Source organism: Sminthopsis crassicaudata, chromosome 5 (assembly GCF_048593235.1).
Source record: "Sminthopsis crassicaudata isolate SCR6 chromosome 5, ASM4859323v1, whole genome shotgun sequence".
Lineage (NCBI taxonomy): Eukaryota > Metazoa > Chordata > Mammalia > Dasyuromorphia > Dasyuridae > Sminthopsis > Sminthopsis crassicaudata.
In genome coordinates, this window is record NC_133621.1 from 223,656,089 (window position 1) to 223,670,936 (window position 14,848).

At 40.0% G+C, this 14,848-nt stretch overlaps 2 protein-coding genes across 6 annotated transcripts in view; one reads left to right on the top strand and one right to left on the bottom strand.

The window, feature by feature from the left end:
• Positions 1–390: 390 nt before the first annotated feature.
• On the bottom strand, positions 391–7,264 carry HNRNPA1 (heterogeneous nuclear ribonucleoprotein A1). Of its 4 annotated transcripts, XR_012482560.1 has the most exons (12): positions 7,134–7,264; positions 6,385–6,501; positions 6,062–6,208; positions 5,731–5,941; positions 5,533–5,625; positions 5,351–5,443; positions 4,970–5,044; positions 4,546–4,704; positions 3,836–3,988; positions 3,356–3,421; positions 760–837; positions 391–517 (listed from the first exon to the last, which is right to left on the bottom strand). XR_012482560.1 is itself a non-coding variant. In XM_074270150.1 (11 exons), exons 1-10 carry the CDS (start codon positions 7,146–7,148, stop codon positions 3,366–3,368), a joined length of 1,119 nt encoding a protein of 372 aa, XP_074126251.1. In that variant the 5' UTR covers positions 7,149–7,264; the 3' UTR covers positions 2,794–3,130; positions 3,356–3,365. The 4 variants fall into 4 exon arrangements, 2 of the variants coding, with proteins under 2 accessions (XP_074126251.1, XP_074126252.1); XR_012482561.1 differs by lacking the exon at positions 4,546–4,704; XM_074270150.1 differs by lacking the exons at positions 391–517; positions 760–837 and adding an exon at positions 2,794–3,130.
• Positions 7,265–7,799: 535 nt separating this feature from the next.
• CBX5 (chromobox 5) overlaps positions 7,800–14,848 on the top strand; it is a 31,186-nt gene continuing 24,137 nt past the window's right edge. For both annotated transcript variants that reach the window (XM_074270152.1, XM_074270155.1), the window contains exon 1: positions 7,800–7,930. The gene's annotated coding sequence lies outside the window, so the exon portion shown is untranslated. The remainder of the gene's footprint in view (positions 7,931–14,848) is intronic.

The following is a 14,848-nucleotide window of genomic DNA, read 5'->3' on the forward strand; positions in this document are numbered from 1 at the left end:
AGAGATTAAGCATGGGGCTGGCCTCTATGTAAGAGCTATTCTTGGACTGAGATGGCTGTTCAGCAGTCAAGTTCTATCTCTAGTATATAGATTACCTATGTGATCAGAAACAAAGATTCATTAGACCTCTTTAGTTCTAGCCAAAGAAAACCCAACATCTATAAATCGGAGATTTTATAGCACCAAACCTCCCAGGATTGTTGTGAGGACCAAATTATTTGCAAGTATTTAGCAGTACCTGGCACAAAGCTAAGCATTATTATTAGCTATTCCAAGAATAGTATTGCTATTTTTACTTTCAAGGCGCCCAAGGACTGTTACATAAATCAAATTCTCTGAGTTTCAGTAAGATGCTGTAAAGGTTGAGACATTATGACAGGAGGCAGGTAATTCATTTTAGAAACATTTTACTAAAATATCCATTCTCAAATTTTTGAGCTGCACAGCAGCCAAGAATCAGGTTAGCTGCATACCAGCTAAATTTACAAGTGGCTTCAATTCTGGACCTTAAATGTTCCTGTAAAAAAAAAAAAAAGATTTCATTCAATAAACATAGGCACTTACTGAGTAGCATTGTACTCTCAAATCCCACTTATCCCTGCCCAGATAAAACCTGGATTTACTTGTGCAATTGATTTATTGTTTCCTCTAACACCTAACCTTAAATATCCCCTGAATTCTTTATTACTATTTACCCATTACTACTTATCACCTTGGTTTCCCCAGTCTTAAAAAAATACAATGTTTTAGATAACTTACATTTGAAGTAGCCACTTGAATATGCCAAAGCCTCTAGTTTTTAGAGGGCTGAACAGGTAGGGAACAGCAACTTCCTTCCTGGAAAAGTAAGAAACTCTCAGTATTATCTCCTGATATATAATCTAAAAATATCCCTCACCCACCCCCTTATCCCCCCCCTCTTAAGGAATACAGGCCCAAGCTAGCCCTTTGCAAAAATTAATTTTAAAATAAAAGGGCACTCCTAAGGCATTACTGTGAGCCACTGCTGTGAAGGAGAAATGGGAAGAGGGCAAGAGGCCAATACTTTATAATCATACTTTAAACCATTACAATGTTAAGATTTAAAGTGCCTTCTGGCTCTCATGGGTATTAATTACATTAGATTTCATCACCAGGGCAAATTACACTGGAAAGGGGTTTTAAGACACTAGAGGAGTACAACTATGCTGGACTATTTTATTTGCTGGGCTCAACATGTTATTTTAGCAAAAAGAAACAAACAAAAACAAAACAAAAACACAAGAAAAAACAACTATAATTTTAGACAAACTATATGGACATAAGTAAAATCTGTTCTTACCTACCAGTATAGCAATAAAACCTTTCCTTCTGGCTCTGACTGCTAGTCCTAAGAGTCAGATGTGCCTTACTCTTGTCTGCCTCCTTCCTTCCGATGGGCACTGAAACTTCTCTCCCTCCTAGCTTTCATGGATCGTGCCGAAGCCTGCCCCTGGCTTATCTCTGTACACTTGACTCCATACCACAAGTGTCTAAGCGCGGAGCCATTCGCGCTATACTTGCTAGCAGTTCCTAGTAGCTGAACATCTCCTGGATCTTTAAAGCCATTGTCACGATTCCTGAGGTATCTGCAAACTCCCTGAACAGTTAAGGTTCCACCTGCCATTGCAAACTCAGCCAATATCAAGCCCAAGGGACTAGAAAACCATGCTTCTTCCCACCCCCCTCCCCCCCCCCTCCCCTCCCAACTCATCCCATCCACCCACCCTTCCTTCCCCCCCCAGGTCTTTTTCAAGATTAGTTAAGGGATAGGATAACAAACCAATGAAATGGAACACAGACCTATTAAATAAAAATGTTTTCTATTCTACAGGGTACAAAGTCACTGGGATAAACAGAACATAAATTGACTTAAGGAAAGCAAAAGGCTTTAATCAATGACCTTAGAGCATATCTTTTCTAGGAATTGGGGCTGAAAACCGGCCCAAACTCATGACTTGATAGGCAGCCACCTGAGTGACATTAAATTTAAAAGGAAAATTGCAGTTAAGACAGCCTCAATATGGCCACTGAGCCACTTTTAAATTACTATCCTCCTCCACCCTCATTACACTCAATTTGAGACCCCCCCCCAGATAATAAGGGTGTACCCTACAGCCCCCAACCTTGTTAAATCCATCCATGCTTGTAAAATGCAAAGTAAAACCACTGCAATTTTCCTTTAATGATACTTAAGCCTCAAGTCAGTAATGCTCCTCTTAAATCAATCATGAACATGGTCTTAGAAATGTTAAGATTTACCCAACTTTCCCTCCCCTCCCTCCCCAACTCAGGGCCTTTTCTTCCACTGTGGGGGAAGAGGGGTGGCATGTGCCAGGTAACTGCTAGCTAGGTGAGAGTTGACTCAACTTTGTGAGTCTATAACACATAAAAGGCTTTGAAAGTTTTCCCTCCAACAAGTTATAATAGTTAAAAATCATTGCCAATGACCGTGCAAATAATGGAGGACAAGTTTTGGTTTTTTTAAAAATCAATTCAAATCTGAAGCCTTGTGGGTTAGGGTTCTAAGTTTGGGGATCCATGATAGCCAGATTTTGTGAATAGAAAATTTTCTATTTTTAAATATGGGGTCAGAGGGTTTGGTAGGATAAACTGCTAATCATATCATGGCAAAGCTATTAAGACACAAATGACTAGGAATAGGAATTGTATAGAAGGGAAGTGCCATCACACTTTTTGGGTCTAACTTGATACTGGCATGCTTGTTGGGGCAGTTTATGGAGAGCTCCGAGTAGACTAACTTAACACAGCACATTTAAAAAAGACACATTTATTCAGCGTCATGATCAGACTATTACATTTAGCAATCAACAGCATGGGTGCAAAAAAAAAAAAAAATCTACATTAAAACCCTTTGTTGGAATGCTTTACACTTTCCACAGAAACAGAAACTAAAATAACCTCTTATACAATTAGTCACAAATACAGTCCTGGTGTTTTTTGCCCATACACAAAAAGTATTGTCTAAAACATGTCTTCTTGTAGCAGCTAGGCCCTGCCACCACTGTGCTTGGCTGAGTTCACAAATCTGTTGTAACCTGTAGCTTCCCTGTCACTTCTCTGGCTCTCCTCTCCTGCTAAGCTTTGTTTCCTGTTGAACAATATGAATAAAGTTGTTAATCTAAACACATATTAAGACTCAAAGCTATAATCCAATAGCAAGTTTTCCCCATAGATTTTGCTGATCTGAATTATTAACATCCACAAATTTACTGCAATTAAAAATGTTAACTATGTTGCACTGCTAGCTACATTAGTTATTACTGGGTTCATTAATTATAAGCTTAAGTGTGAGGTGAGAAGGCTTAATACTTACCTAACAGTAATTAAAATCTTCTGCCACTGCCGTAACTACTGCTACTACTGGAACCGCCATAGCCACCTATAGACAAAAATCTTTGTATTAGTTTAACTTTCTCACCTATACCAGTATTTATTGCTTTTAGCATTATAACTGTCATGACCCTAAAAAGCCAGTCATTCTACTGAGTGTCTTGGGCTACCCACAAAAGGTGCTTTTTGGTAGTGGGAATTTCCCTATTCGCAATTCACTACCAACTTACATAGTTTTTACTTAGTACATTTAGAAATCTAAGCTTAAATCTAGGGGTCAGTACTTAAACTCCCCACATGGACCAAATTATGAACCCTATGAACATGCCCTTGGAACCATTAACTATTTGGTTGTGCACAAGCTGCTCTACGGTATCCTACCCCACCAACTCCAATCCAATTTCACTCACTGAACTCATTTGAGCGTAGCAAATTATTCAAAATGATCAAGCTAACATTCTACCTTGGTTACGGGGTTTGGCAAAATATTGGCCCCCACCATAAGGGCCCGAGCTCCTGCCTCCAAAGTTTCCTCCCTTCATGGGACCAAAGTTTGATGACTGATTGTTGTAGTTGCCAAAATCATTGTAGCTTCCACCACCTCCAAAGTTGCTTCCTAAAACAGAAAGGATCCTAATAGTTACTTACTAGAAGACAAACAAGTTAACAAATTATTGCCATCCTCCCACCACTTTGAATCACTGAAAGCTTATAAGGCCCTTTGTACATTCACTTTCCACACTAGATAAGACAGCGTTTTGGATAATTCAAATCAATGACAGTAAATAAAATGTAGCTATTTCTCTGGGGCTTTAGGGGAAAAAACACTGATCTAGTAAATAGTCTATGAAGAGGCTACTACTGTCTAACACTGTTGGAAAATGTAGTGCTAAAGGACCCAAAATGCAGTTAACACTAAATCTTGCTATGGAAGTAACTCAGTATCCTAAGACACTATACTGCTTTATCTAAAAAACAGGGAGGGAGTGAGGCGGCCCAGCTTAAAGCTGGGAAGAGGTAGCTTTTTGAAAACCAGGTATCATGCAGTGTACTTGTTCAATGCTGTTAAGAGCATCAAACCCCAAATATTTGAGTATATATATATTTAAAAATACTACCATACTAACCTAGACTACCAACCATAGTCCTTGTTTGGGTTTACTTGATACCTACCACTACCACCGCCAAAGCCGCCTCCGCCTCCTCCGTTGTTATAGCTGTCATAGCTGCCACTCCCGCCATAGCCACTGCCCTGGTTTCCATAACCCTGTCCACCACTTCCATAGCCTCTGTTTCCTCCAGAGTAACCAGGGCCGCCTCCTCCATAACCACCTACAGAAGAATACAATTCTTCTCAGTAAGACAAATTTGACAATCAAAAATCCATGCAAGCTTAAAGGCTCAAGGCCAATACACAGCATGCATGTTATGTATGGTGGGACAATCAGGTCAAGCTCAACACATGCAGCACTTAAAACAAAAAAACAAAACAAAGCAAAAGAGGAAAAAAAGCAAGACTATGCCTATTCTAATTGGGAGAGGAAGGGCCAAAAAAACCTCCATTTATCCAACTTATAGCTAAGTAAAAAGTACCCACCATCATTTCCAAATCCATTGTAGCCATCTCCACTTCCACCATATCCTCCTCCACCTCGGCTGCCACCAAAACCACCTGGAAGAAAAAGGGCATTCAATTAGTCATCAACTAGGAAACCTATAATAAAAAAACAAAACCCATCCTGAAGCAGCCAAGTTACTAGATGTACTTGACTTACTTTCCCCTCTGTGGAATTACCAACTCAATAATCAAAGCTGCCTAAAACAGTCTCCAAAGGCTTAAGTAAATTTAAAGAATGGTCACTAGGCTGGAAGAGACAATAGCCAAATTCTCTTCATGTGAAATAGCTTTAATTCAAGGCTGACAATTAAAAGTTAAAAGTACTGACAAATCAAGTGTTGCTTGTTTGCAAAAACATACCACGGCCACTGAAGTTTCCACCTCGGCCAAAGTTATCATTTCCACCAAAGCCACCTCCACGGCCACCACCAAAGTTTCCAGAACCACTTCTACCTATTAAAAACAAACAAAAAAACCGACCATTTAAAAAGTGGGATTCAATAGGCTAAAGATGACCACCATGCCAATTAGAAAAAACTTACCTCTTTGACTAGATGAAGCACTGGCCATTTCTTGCTTAGACAAGGCTTTCCTTACTTCACAGTTGTGGCCATTAACAGTATGGTATTTTTGAACTAGAACAAAAAAAAAACACAACAAACGTTATAATCATCTAATGGCTGGAAATCTCAAAGGAGATTAAAAAAGTTTGGTTACTCCCAAGGCCATGAGATACTCACTGACAATCTTGTCCACAGAATCATGGTCATCAAAAGTAACAAAAGCAAAGCCTCTCTTTTTGCCACTGCCTCTGTCAGTCATGATTTCAATCACTTCAATTTTTCCATATTGTTCAAAGTAGTCTCTTAAGTGATGCTCCTCAGTGTCTTCCTTAATGCCACCCACAAAGATCTTTTTCACAGTTAAGTGGGCACCTGGCCTCTGAGAGTCCTAAAGAGCAAAAATTATTGGTGAGACTTGATATACAACATGGATGCCTGCAGCCTCATGAAAGAACCAAGCTATACTACACATTATTTGTCAAGACTTTCAAAGTGTTGAAACACTTACCTCTCTGGAAACAGCTCTCTTTGGTTCAACAACTCTGCCATCGACTTTGTGGGGTCTGGCATTCATGGCTGCATCTACCTCTTCCACTGTGGCATAGGTAACAAAACCAAAGCCCCTGGAACGTTTGGTATTTGGATCCCGCATCACCTGAGAGGTTAGGGAGCACAGGCAGCAAGTAGGGAAAACAAAAAAAGGTGGCTTTAGGTACAAAAGCAGAAGGGCCACTGAGGTTTGAATTTAACAGGAAGCTACTTGGAAACAAAAGCTCCCCTCCCCCAAAGTGAGTTTTTCCCTGCAGATTGAATCCCGGGCCCTGCACTTACCACACAGTCTGTAAGCGTGCCCCATTGCTCAAAATGGCTCCTTAGACTCTCGTCTGTCGTTTCGAAACTCAGGCCTCCGATGAAGAGTTTCCGAAGCTGTTCGGGCTCCTTCGGGGACTGCAGGGCCAAATACAAAGGATTGGGAAAGGAAGGGTCGTTAAGTGGTCGCCGGTGGGCGGGGGCAGATACGAAAGGGAGCCCGAGAGAAATGGGAGCTCGCTTTAAAGGACACGTGCCCCCCCCTTCCTCCCCCCCCCCCCCCGCGGCTCCAGAGATCAGACAAAGAGTGGGCCCCGAGCGTTACTCTTCAGCCCAAGGCCGCCTATTTGGCGCCCGGGTTCGGGTGGGGACAGCAGAGAGAAAAATGCAACGCATGCGCAACAAAGGAGATGAGGACTACCGAGATTACCCAATAGGGGAAAAAAAAATCGTTGCCAGGCAATCGAAATCGGTCACAAATCAAGGGGAGATGAGGGAAAATAGACAAAGAGTCTGGGCCCGTGCGACTGAAAGGCCCTGAAAGACGAAGAGGGCCGCGAGAACTGAAGGCTCATGGCGGCCGGGCCTACAAAATGGCGACCCCAGAGGAGGGGGTGTGTGGGAAGGAGCAGGCCTGACCGAGAGCGGGCTACGGAACTCCCGAATAAGGGTGGAGTAATAGGTATATGGAGCTAAGCTCCAGAAAGGGGTGCAGGGGAGGGTAGAAGAAAAAGCAAGAAAGGAACATCTCAGCGCTGCGATTGCCTTACCTCTGACTTCGACATGGCGAGAGCGGTAGCAGACGCTTCAGCGATCCTTCTCCAACGGCGTCGAGGACAGAAAGGACCTGGCTAACTAGCGTATCTGCCTCCCCACCTCCGGCTCCGCTTTTTAATCCCGCCTCCTCGCGTTCTGCATTGGTAGACTCCGCCCCCACTTGGCCACTATTGGCTGGCCTCAATCATTCTACCTAGCAATTGGTCTAAGGTAGCGTATCTTTGCGTAACGTGATGTGTTGCGTAAATTCCGCCCCAGGAGACGGATGATTGGCTTCCGAGAAGTCTTTTTTTTTTTTTAAAGCTCCTGATTGGCTCTTCTGTCAGTCACTCTTGCCTGAATGTAACAATTTTTTAAAGTAATTTTCATTTTTCATTCCTTTAAATATTACGTCATAGAAAACACGATTACACATGAAAAATTGGAAAAATAACGAATGACAAATTTAATTTTGGTGCTTCTACTACTACCAGAGCGCATGCGTAGTACTCACTACCAATAAACGCAAGCGCAGTAGTAAGACCTGAAGGCTATTTGTAACACGTGTAATGGCGGGGAAGAACGGACCTATGTAATACACTTGCGCAGTGGCGGGATTCTGGCTCCTTTCTGCGCAGGCGCAGTGGGCGGAGGAAGGGTTCTTCCTTGCATCGCGTGCGCAAGCGCAGCGGCGGATCCGTTTTGGCGGGCGGTTGGCGTTGCGCAGAAGGCGGCGGTGGTTCCTTGTGGTCCGGCCTCTTCGCAGAGGAACGGGGACAAGGTTAGGGTGAGAGAACGCTCTCAGTCCCGGGTAAGTGGAAAACAACCACGTCTACACTTCTAGGTCCTTGGAGCAATTCCAATCGGGCCCGTTATTGTGTGAAATGAATGGACTGCTGGGGTTGGGGGGGGCGGAGGAAGAGCGACAGGGTTGGTCAACCAATAGGAAAACGGGGGGCGGGTGTAGTTGTCCTGATGGCCTTTCCTCTTCTCCAATGGCTGTATAGGAGGGAACCTAGTGGATAAATGTGATTGACAAGACCATAGACCAATTGAGCCTCCATTTGGGGGTTCCAAGTAACTGACATGGGTCCTTGAGCCACAGGAAGGCGGGAGGCGGGCTCTTTTTTCCTAAGCTGGGACGCTCTAAGCAAATTGGAGAGAAGTGCGCGGGGAGGTTGGGTTCGCCAGAGAGACAGGAGTCTGGGCCCAATGTGAGAGATGAGGGTCGGGCCTTTCAGATAGATGGACAAGACGACTAGCCAATAGGAGGTCAAACCAAGGAAAGCGCGCGGGGATACGGGCCAATTGGCGCTTGAACGGAGGGAGGGTTTAGGTTTGGGGTTCCAAGGAAAGAGGATTGCCTTTTGGGGGGTGGGGATCCCCAGGGGATGATTTGTTTTTCCCTGAGGCCTCCGAGCTTGCCCCAATCCTATCTACAAACCAGACTTTTTTTGTGTTCTGATTGCTCTTCGATGCTTGCCCGAGTTTGGCCTTCTCTTCGATCTTTTTCCATCTTGGGGTTCAGTGCAGGCCAAGGAAAGACCAAGACCACATGTTTGTCTGGAACCTTTCTTTGTATACTGCCCCCCATCCACTTCCACTCCCTCCAAGATCACACGTTTATCTGACACCTCCCTTTGTAATACAACCCCCCCCCCACGTGTTTGTCATGAAATTAGCTTTTTAACAAGCACACACACCAAGATCACGTGTTTGGAACCTTACTTTTTTTTAACACGAGGTACATGTTTGGTTGATTTTTAAGGTAGAAATACACCCTTTCCTTTTGAGCCGAAGGGAATTTCAGACTTTTCTTCACCCAGTCATTTGGTCATACTTGAAAATGGAAAATGGAAAAACTAAACAAGTAGCCATTCCTGGAGGAATCCAGAAGCCTTTTGTTAATAAGTTAAAGTGATTAAGATAATGCCTGGTGCACTTATTCCCCTTCTAGGGTTTTGAGAACAAAAATTCTCAAAAAATATCAGTTGAGTTGGGTAAAAAAAAAATTATCAGATATTTTCTTCTGAATAAGTTCAGTAAGAGTTAATGTACTAGTTTTTTTTAAAGTAGTTCCATTTAGGAAATCTTGCTATGTAGTTGCTGGGGACTTAGTACAACCAAAAAATGAAATTAAAAGACATTTGGTAAATAAAAATTCAAAATTTGCTTCTTTGTTAACTTCTGTTTTTTTCTGACTTTTGCAAAGGATGAAGTGTTCTGAATGAGAGCCTGTAATTTCTCATCAATTTAGAGAGATGCAGAATCAAGAAATTCTCTAAAGTGTCTGAGTTGCTGGGCACAGATTAAGTAACTTGTAGGAAATCAGTCAAGCAGGATATGTGTGTCAGGGGCTAGACTTCGTGTTTGTGACTCCAGCATTCTCCAAACACAGGATATGTCTGAAGTGATTTAATAATCTCAGTGTTTGACCACGGGGTGTGATGTGAATTGAAGCTAATCTGTCATTCAGTTTTAAACTTAGGAACAAGTGAATAATTTGATTTAATACCACATTTGATGAGATTAATCTCATTTTAGCTTTTTATCTTCCCATATAAAATGGAGATTGAGCAGAGAGAAATAGGTCATTTTGATAGTAGTATTTGATCAGATTAATAATTAATATCCATAGGTCTCAAATTATCTAAGAGGAGTGTGTTGTAATGTATTTTGTGCTGGGTTGAATAAAAGCAAAATTTTATTAAAATTTTTATTACTGTTACCAAGTTGCAACCTGTTAATTGCTATACATTCTTGCTGTGTTCACAGATGTTTGGATGCTTAACATGAATGTGAATGTACTTTTGTTCATGGTGGGCTTTATTCATTGTGTTTTCAGCTAAGTTGCATCTCTTACAAGCCATTTTAATTAGGTGGTTTATTCACACTTTTCCCTTTGGAAACTAAGTTCCCAAATCATGCCCTCCTTCAGTCAAGACTGGGCAGCTGATTTGCTGATCTTTGGGGGAAAATGTTTTCCTGTGTGTGAGGATTCATCTTTGCATTCCATTAAACCTGAATATGGCGACTTAAATGACAAATTAGGTGAATAAGGACTGGGTGGTTTGAATAGCTTCAGGTTCAAATCCCAGAAATTCTTGTTTGTACAACTAAAATAACTAGCAGTCCTTGATTTAGTATGTTTTATTGAGAGATTTTCACCTTTTTTTTTTTTGTTAAATTTTAAGTTCCAAACTGTCTTCCTCACATCCTTTTTTCTTCAACCAACACTAGAGAAGACCATCATTTGATATTGATTTGTGTGTACGTGCATATGTATACATGAATATTTATGTTAGTCATACTAATATATATCATGCCATACATACTTTTATTTGTCATTTCTTTTTCTAGAGGTAGATAGCATCATCCTTCACACTTCCTTGTTTGGGTATGTACAATATGCAAACTAACTTAGTCATTCACAGTTATTCTTCAAATGACATTGCTGTTGTACACATTTTCTTGGTTCTACTCATTTCTTCACTCTTCCGTTATTTGTTATAGCACCATAATATTCCATTCCAAACATACACATACCACAGCTGGTTTAGTCATTCCCCATTTGATAGGCATCTTCTCAATTTTTCAATTCTTTTCCATCATAAAGAGCTGCTTTACTTATTTTTAAATATATGGGTTCTTTTCCTTTTACCCTGGTCACCTTGGGAAACAGACCTATTGGTATTGATAAGTCAAAGGGAATTCACAGATTAATAACTCTTTGGACATAATCGCAGATTGCTTTCCAAAGTGGTTGGAATGGTTCACGGTACCAACAATGTATTAATTTTCCAATTTTTCCACATCCCCACTAACATTTGTTATTTCCCCCTCCTCTTATTTTAGCTAATCTGATAGATATGAGGTGATATCTCAGAGTTCTTTTAATTTCTATTTTTTTTAGCCAAATAATGATTTGGAACATTTTTATTTGACTATATTTCTTTGATTTCTTCATTGAAGAAGAACTTCGTAATCTTTGATCATTTATCAAGTGGAGAATGATTTGTATTTTTTAGGAAATTCTCTTAACTTAAATCAACTCTCCTATTCCTCCTTCCCCCAAATTTATTTCTCGTGGAATATGTTGCTGTGTTTTACAGATGGGATTTTAAAGTGTAATATAGATTAGTTTCTACTTCCAGATGTTAGGTAAATATTTCTCTGTTAACTCATTATTATGCAAATGGAGACTTTTGATTTTTCATCTATTATGACTAACAGGTCAACCCTGAATTGAAGCACTAAAAGGTGTTCTTTGTGCCAAAAAAAAATTCTCATTTGACCTAGTCATTCCTACAGGAATTCAGTTTTCTATTTCTGCCATTGAAGAATCCAGTTCAAGGAATGAAGTGGAAACCATTCTATTAACTACATTAAGCATTGAACTCACCTAAAATCTAACAAAAGACCATTTATCTTGAAGACTGTTAATGACTAAGGAAGACCTGTATTGGGGGAAACTGAAGAGCAAGATAATGGTTAAAACTTAAATCTTGTCTCAGGACATAAGGAGAATGAATGAAGGATATCCTGATTTGCCACCCTCATAAAAAGCTGTAGAAACTCAGATACAGGTCAATAGGAGCCCTAAAAAAGGAGATTAAAAAGAAGCAATAAGCATTTATTGAGCACCTCCTATGTGCCAGCTCTGTGCTAAGTGCTTTACACAATATTTCATTTGATCCTTACAACAGCCCTGGGATGTAGGTAGATGCTGTTATTAACCCCATTTTGTAGTTGAAAAGCTGAAGGAGACAGGTTAAAATGACTTGATTAGGATTTACATGACTGTAGTGTTGGAGGTCATATTGAATCGGGTCTTCCTGACTTTAGGTATAACGCTCCACATAGCTTCTTGGTACCACCTAGGCTGCTTAAAGGTTCATGGATTAATTTGAAGCAACTGAAGTTTATTGACCATTACATTTCAAATATTAAAGTGATTAACAATTCATATTTTAGTTGGCTAATAACACCTCATCTCTTTCCCCCCAGATGTTTCCAACTACTTGTCTTTTTTAAGGACTGCTTACGTGTTGGCTTATAATTAGCTGAATCTATGTTCTCTCTTTCTAGCGGTAGGGAGGAATCTGACTAAAGAAGTAACAAGGGAAAGTTGAGAAGTAACAAAGAGTTACAGCAAGGTTTTCTTGTAACCACTATTTATACATTGTTATTGATGAACTTGGACTCTGAGCAAGCATCTCTTTTCCCAAACAAACTTTGATTTCCCTTGTCTACTTGTAAAAGATGAATCTTCCTTGCAATTACACTAATGGGAAAGAATCCAGGTCGTCCTGAGAAGAGTTGGCTTGTGAGGAGTCCAAGACGCAGATTTGTTGGGATTTCTGTAAGCCACTGTAAGGCACATATTCATTTCTGATGACAACTTTACACTTGTGTTGGCAGAACACCCACAGTGACAACTGCCTATGTTTAGTCTGTCCAGGAGCTCTGCCCGCCAGCATGTTTGGGGAAAAACCTACACTGTTCTTCTCAGCAGCTATGTCAATAGTAGACCATTCTGGATTTATCATGTTGAATCTGCTAAGGCTTTCTTTGGAAAGCTGCCTCAGTTTACCTCTAAGTAAGCAAGGGCAATGGGTGTTGCCTCCATATATGTGTGTGTGTGTGTGTATATATATATATATATATATATATATATATATATATATATATATATATATATATATATATATATAATATTTAAAAAAATTTACTGCGATTTTAATAGCTTTAAAGTGCACTAAGACTTTTAGGATACTTAGTATTTGGCTTCTCTCGTGCCCCTGATAAGATTAAAAGAGAAGGTTGATTCATAAATGAAATTCTTCCTCTAACTTAAGAATGTGCTTTTTGCCTTTTTTTTTTTTTTTTCCCTTGCATCTCTACCTTTCTAAAAGAATTTAATTTAAAAATAAACTTTGATGTCTTTATTTGAATAATTTTTTGAGAACCTTTGTTCAGTCAAGCTGAAGGTGGGTCTGTACTGCTTGCTGAAATGAAGAATTGGCTTGAGCATCTTCAACCCCAGGTCCTGGGCACTCTTTGTGCAAGTTACTTAACTAAACTCTCTGTGTGACTGAACAATTTGAACAATGGCGACTTGATGGTAAGCTTAATAGCATATATCCTTCTCTTTAGAGGTAAGTAGTGCCCATTTTACAGATTTTATGGGTATAAGAGGTAACTTTTTGATAGTGTCTCTCTCTCCTCTTAAATGTGACTCCCAGGTTTTAAACCTATAGTGTTTTGTTCACTCCCTAAGGACCCATTTCCTCCTGCTTTAATATTCTATGAGTAACTGTCTAGTTAATCAGAGTCTTTGGGGATTTAAAAAAAAAAATAGCTTTGGTTAGTTTAACAAGCAGTTTCCCACCAAAGCTCTGGGTGTTCCCCTAGCTAATGCATAATTAACTCACTTGTTAGCCTGTTCAAACCAGTGTTTAATTAAGTAACGAACAAAACTCTTAAAAGAATGGACTTTTAAAATGGTATTTAATGGGCTATCTGGGCCTTTGCACTTGCATCCTAAGAGATTGTTTATTGTGTTTTTCTTTAGCTTTACTTCCCAAAGGCCATAAGCCCTCCAAGGCTAAAATTATACCTTAAGCTAATTTAGCCATGGACAAAGTTGGTATTGGCATTATTTACTCTGAGAACAATAAAATGCTCTTAGGCCTAGGAGTCTGCCCTCATACCTTAACAGATGAGCTGCAGTAAATGTGAGATTTGGGGAAGGAGGTATATTTTACACCCCCTCCACCTGTTCCTAACCACTGGGAGATTTTCTAGAGTTTTTGAGTTTTCCAGGGATTAGAAAAGGAAAGAATAGTCCAGAGCACAGCTAGCACACGTCATTAAATTCAGAAAATTTGAAGCGCTGCCTTCCAAGAAGTCAACCCAGGCTCTTCTTAGAAATCTTGGGTTTTGTTACGTAGGCCATCCCTTTGATCTCTGAGAATTCAGAGAGCTGAATAGGATAAGTAGATGTCTAATTTGTGTGGTCTTTCACAATAAATTGCATTTGAGAATATAATATTAATCTAAAGATAATGGGGAACAAAGGTATAAAGAAACCTCAAGAAATAATCCAGAAAGCTCATTTTAATTCTTAGTTATAATTTCCCTCATCACATCAAATCTTGTATTTCTCTTGATCACAAAATCTCAACCTTTTTATGTCAAGATCCTGTTGAATCTATTGGCCCCTTCTCGTGTTTTGTTCTTTTAAGTTCCTAATGGAAGGAAATTCTCATTTTCAGTTTGAGATTAGTAAAAATTTCTTCTTTCCATCCAAGTTCATAGGCTTCCCCCAATCTCTGTGGATCCTGGATCCAGGGCTCTGTTCTATAGTTCTATAGTCATTCAACCAGTTCCTTCACTTGGGGAGAATGAGGAATCAAGTTAGCAATGTCTACATTGCCAGCGGATGACTAAAAGGATGATGGTGCAAAAATAGGAAAATCTGGAAACTAAGAAAATGTTTGATTTTGAAGATGTTGAATATGGAATATCTGTAGGATATTTAGTTTGAAATACTCAATATGCAGCCAGTTGGATCTTTACCAAAAAAACCTACACTGCCTTTGGTCTCGTACTAAATTTAGAGACAGCCTAGCCTCCACCTCTGACACTGTGATCAGGGGTAAGTCATTTAAAAAAAAAAAAAAAAAAAAAAAAAACAGTTTCCTCATCTATAAAATGAGGAAAATAT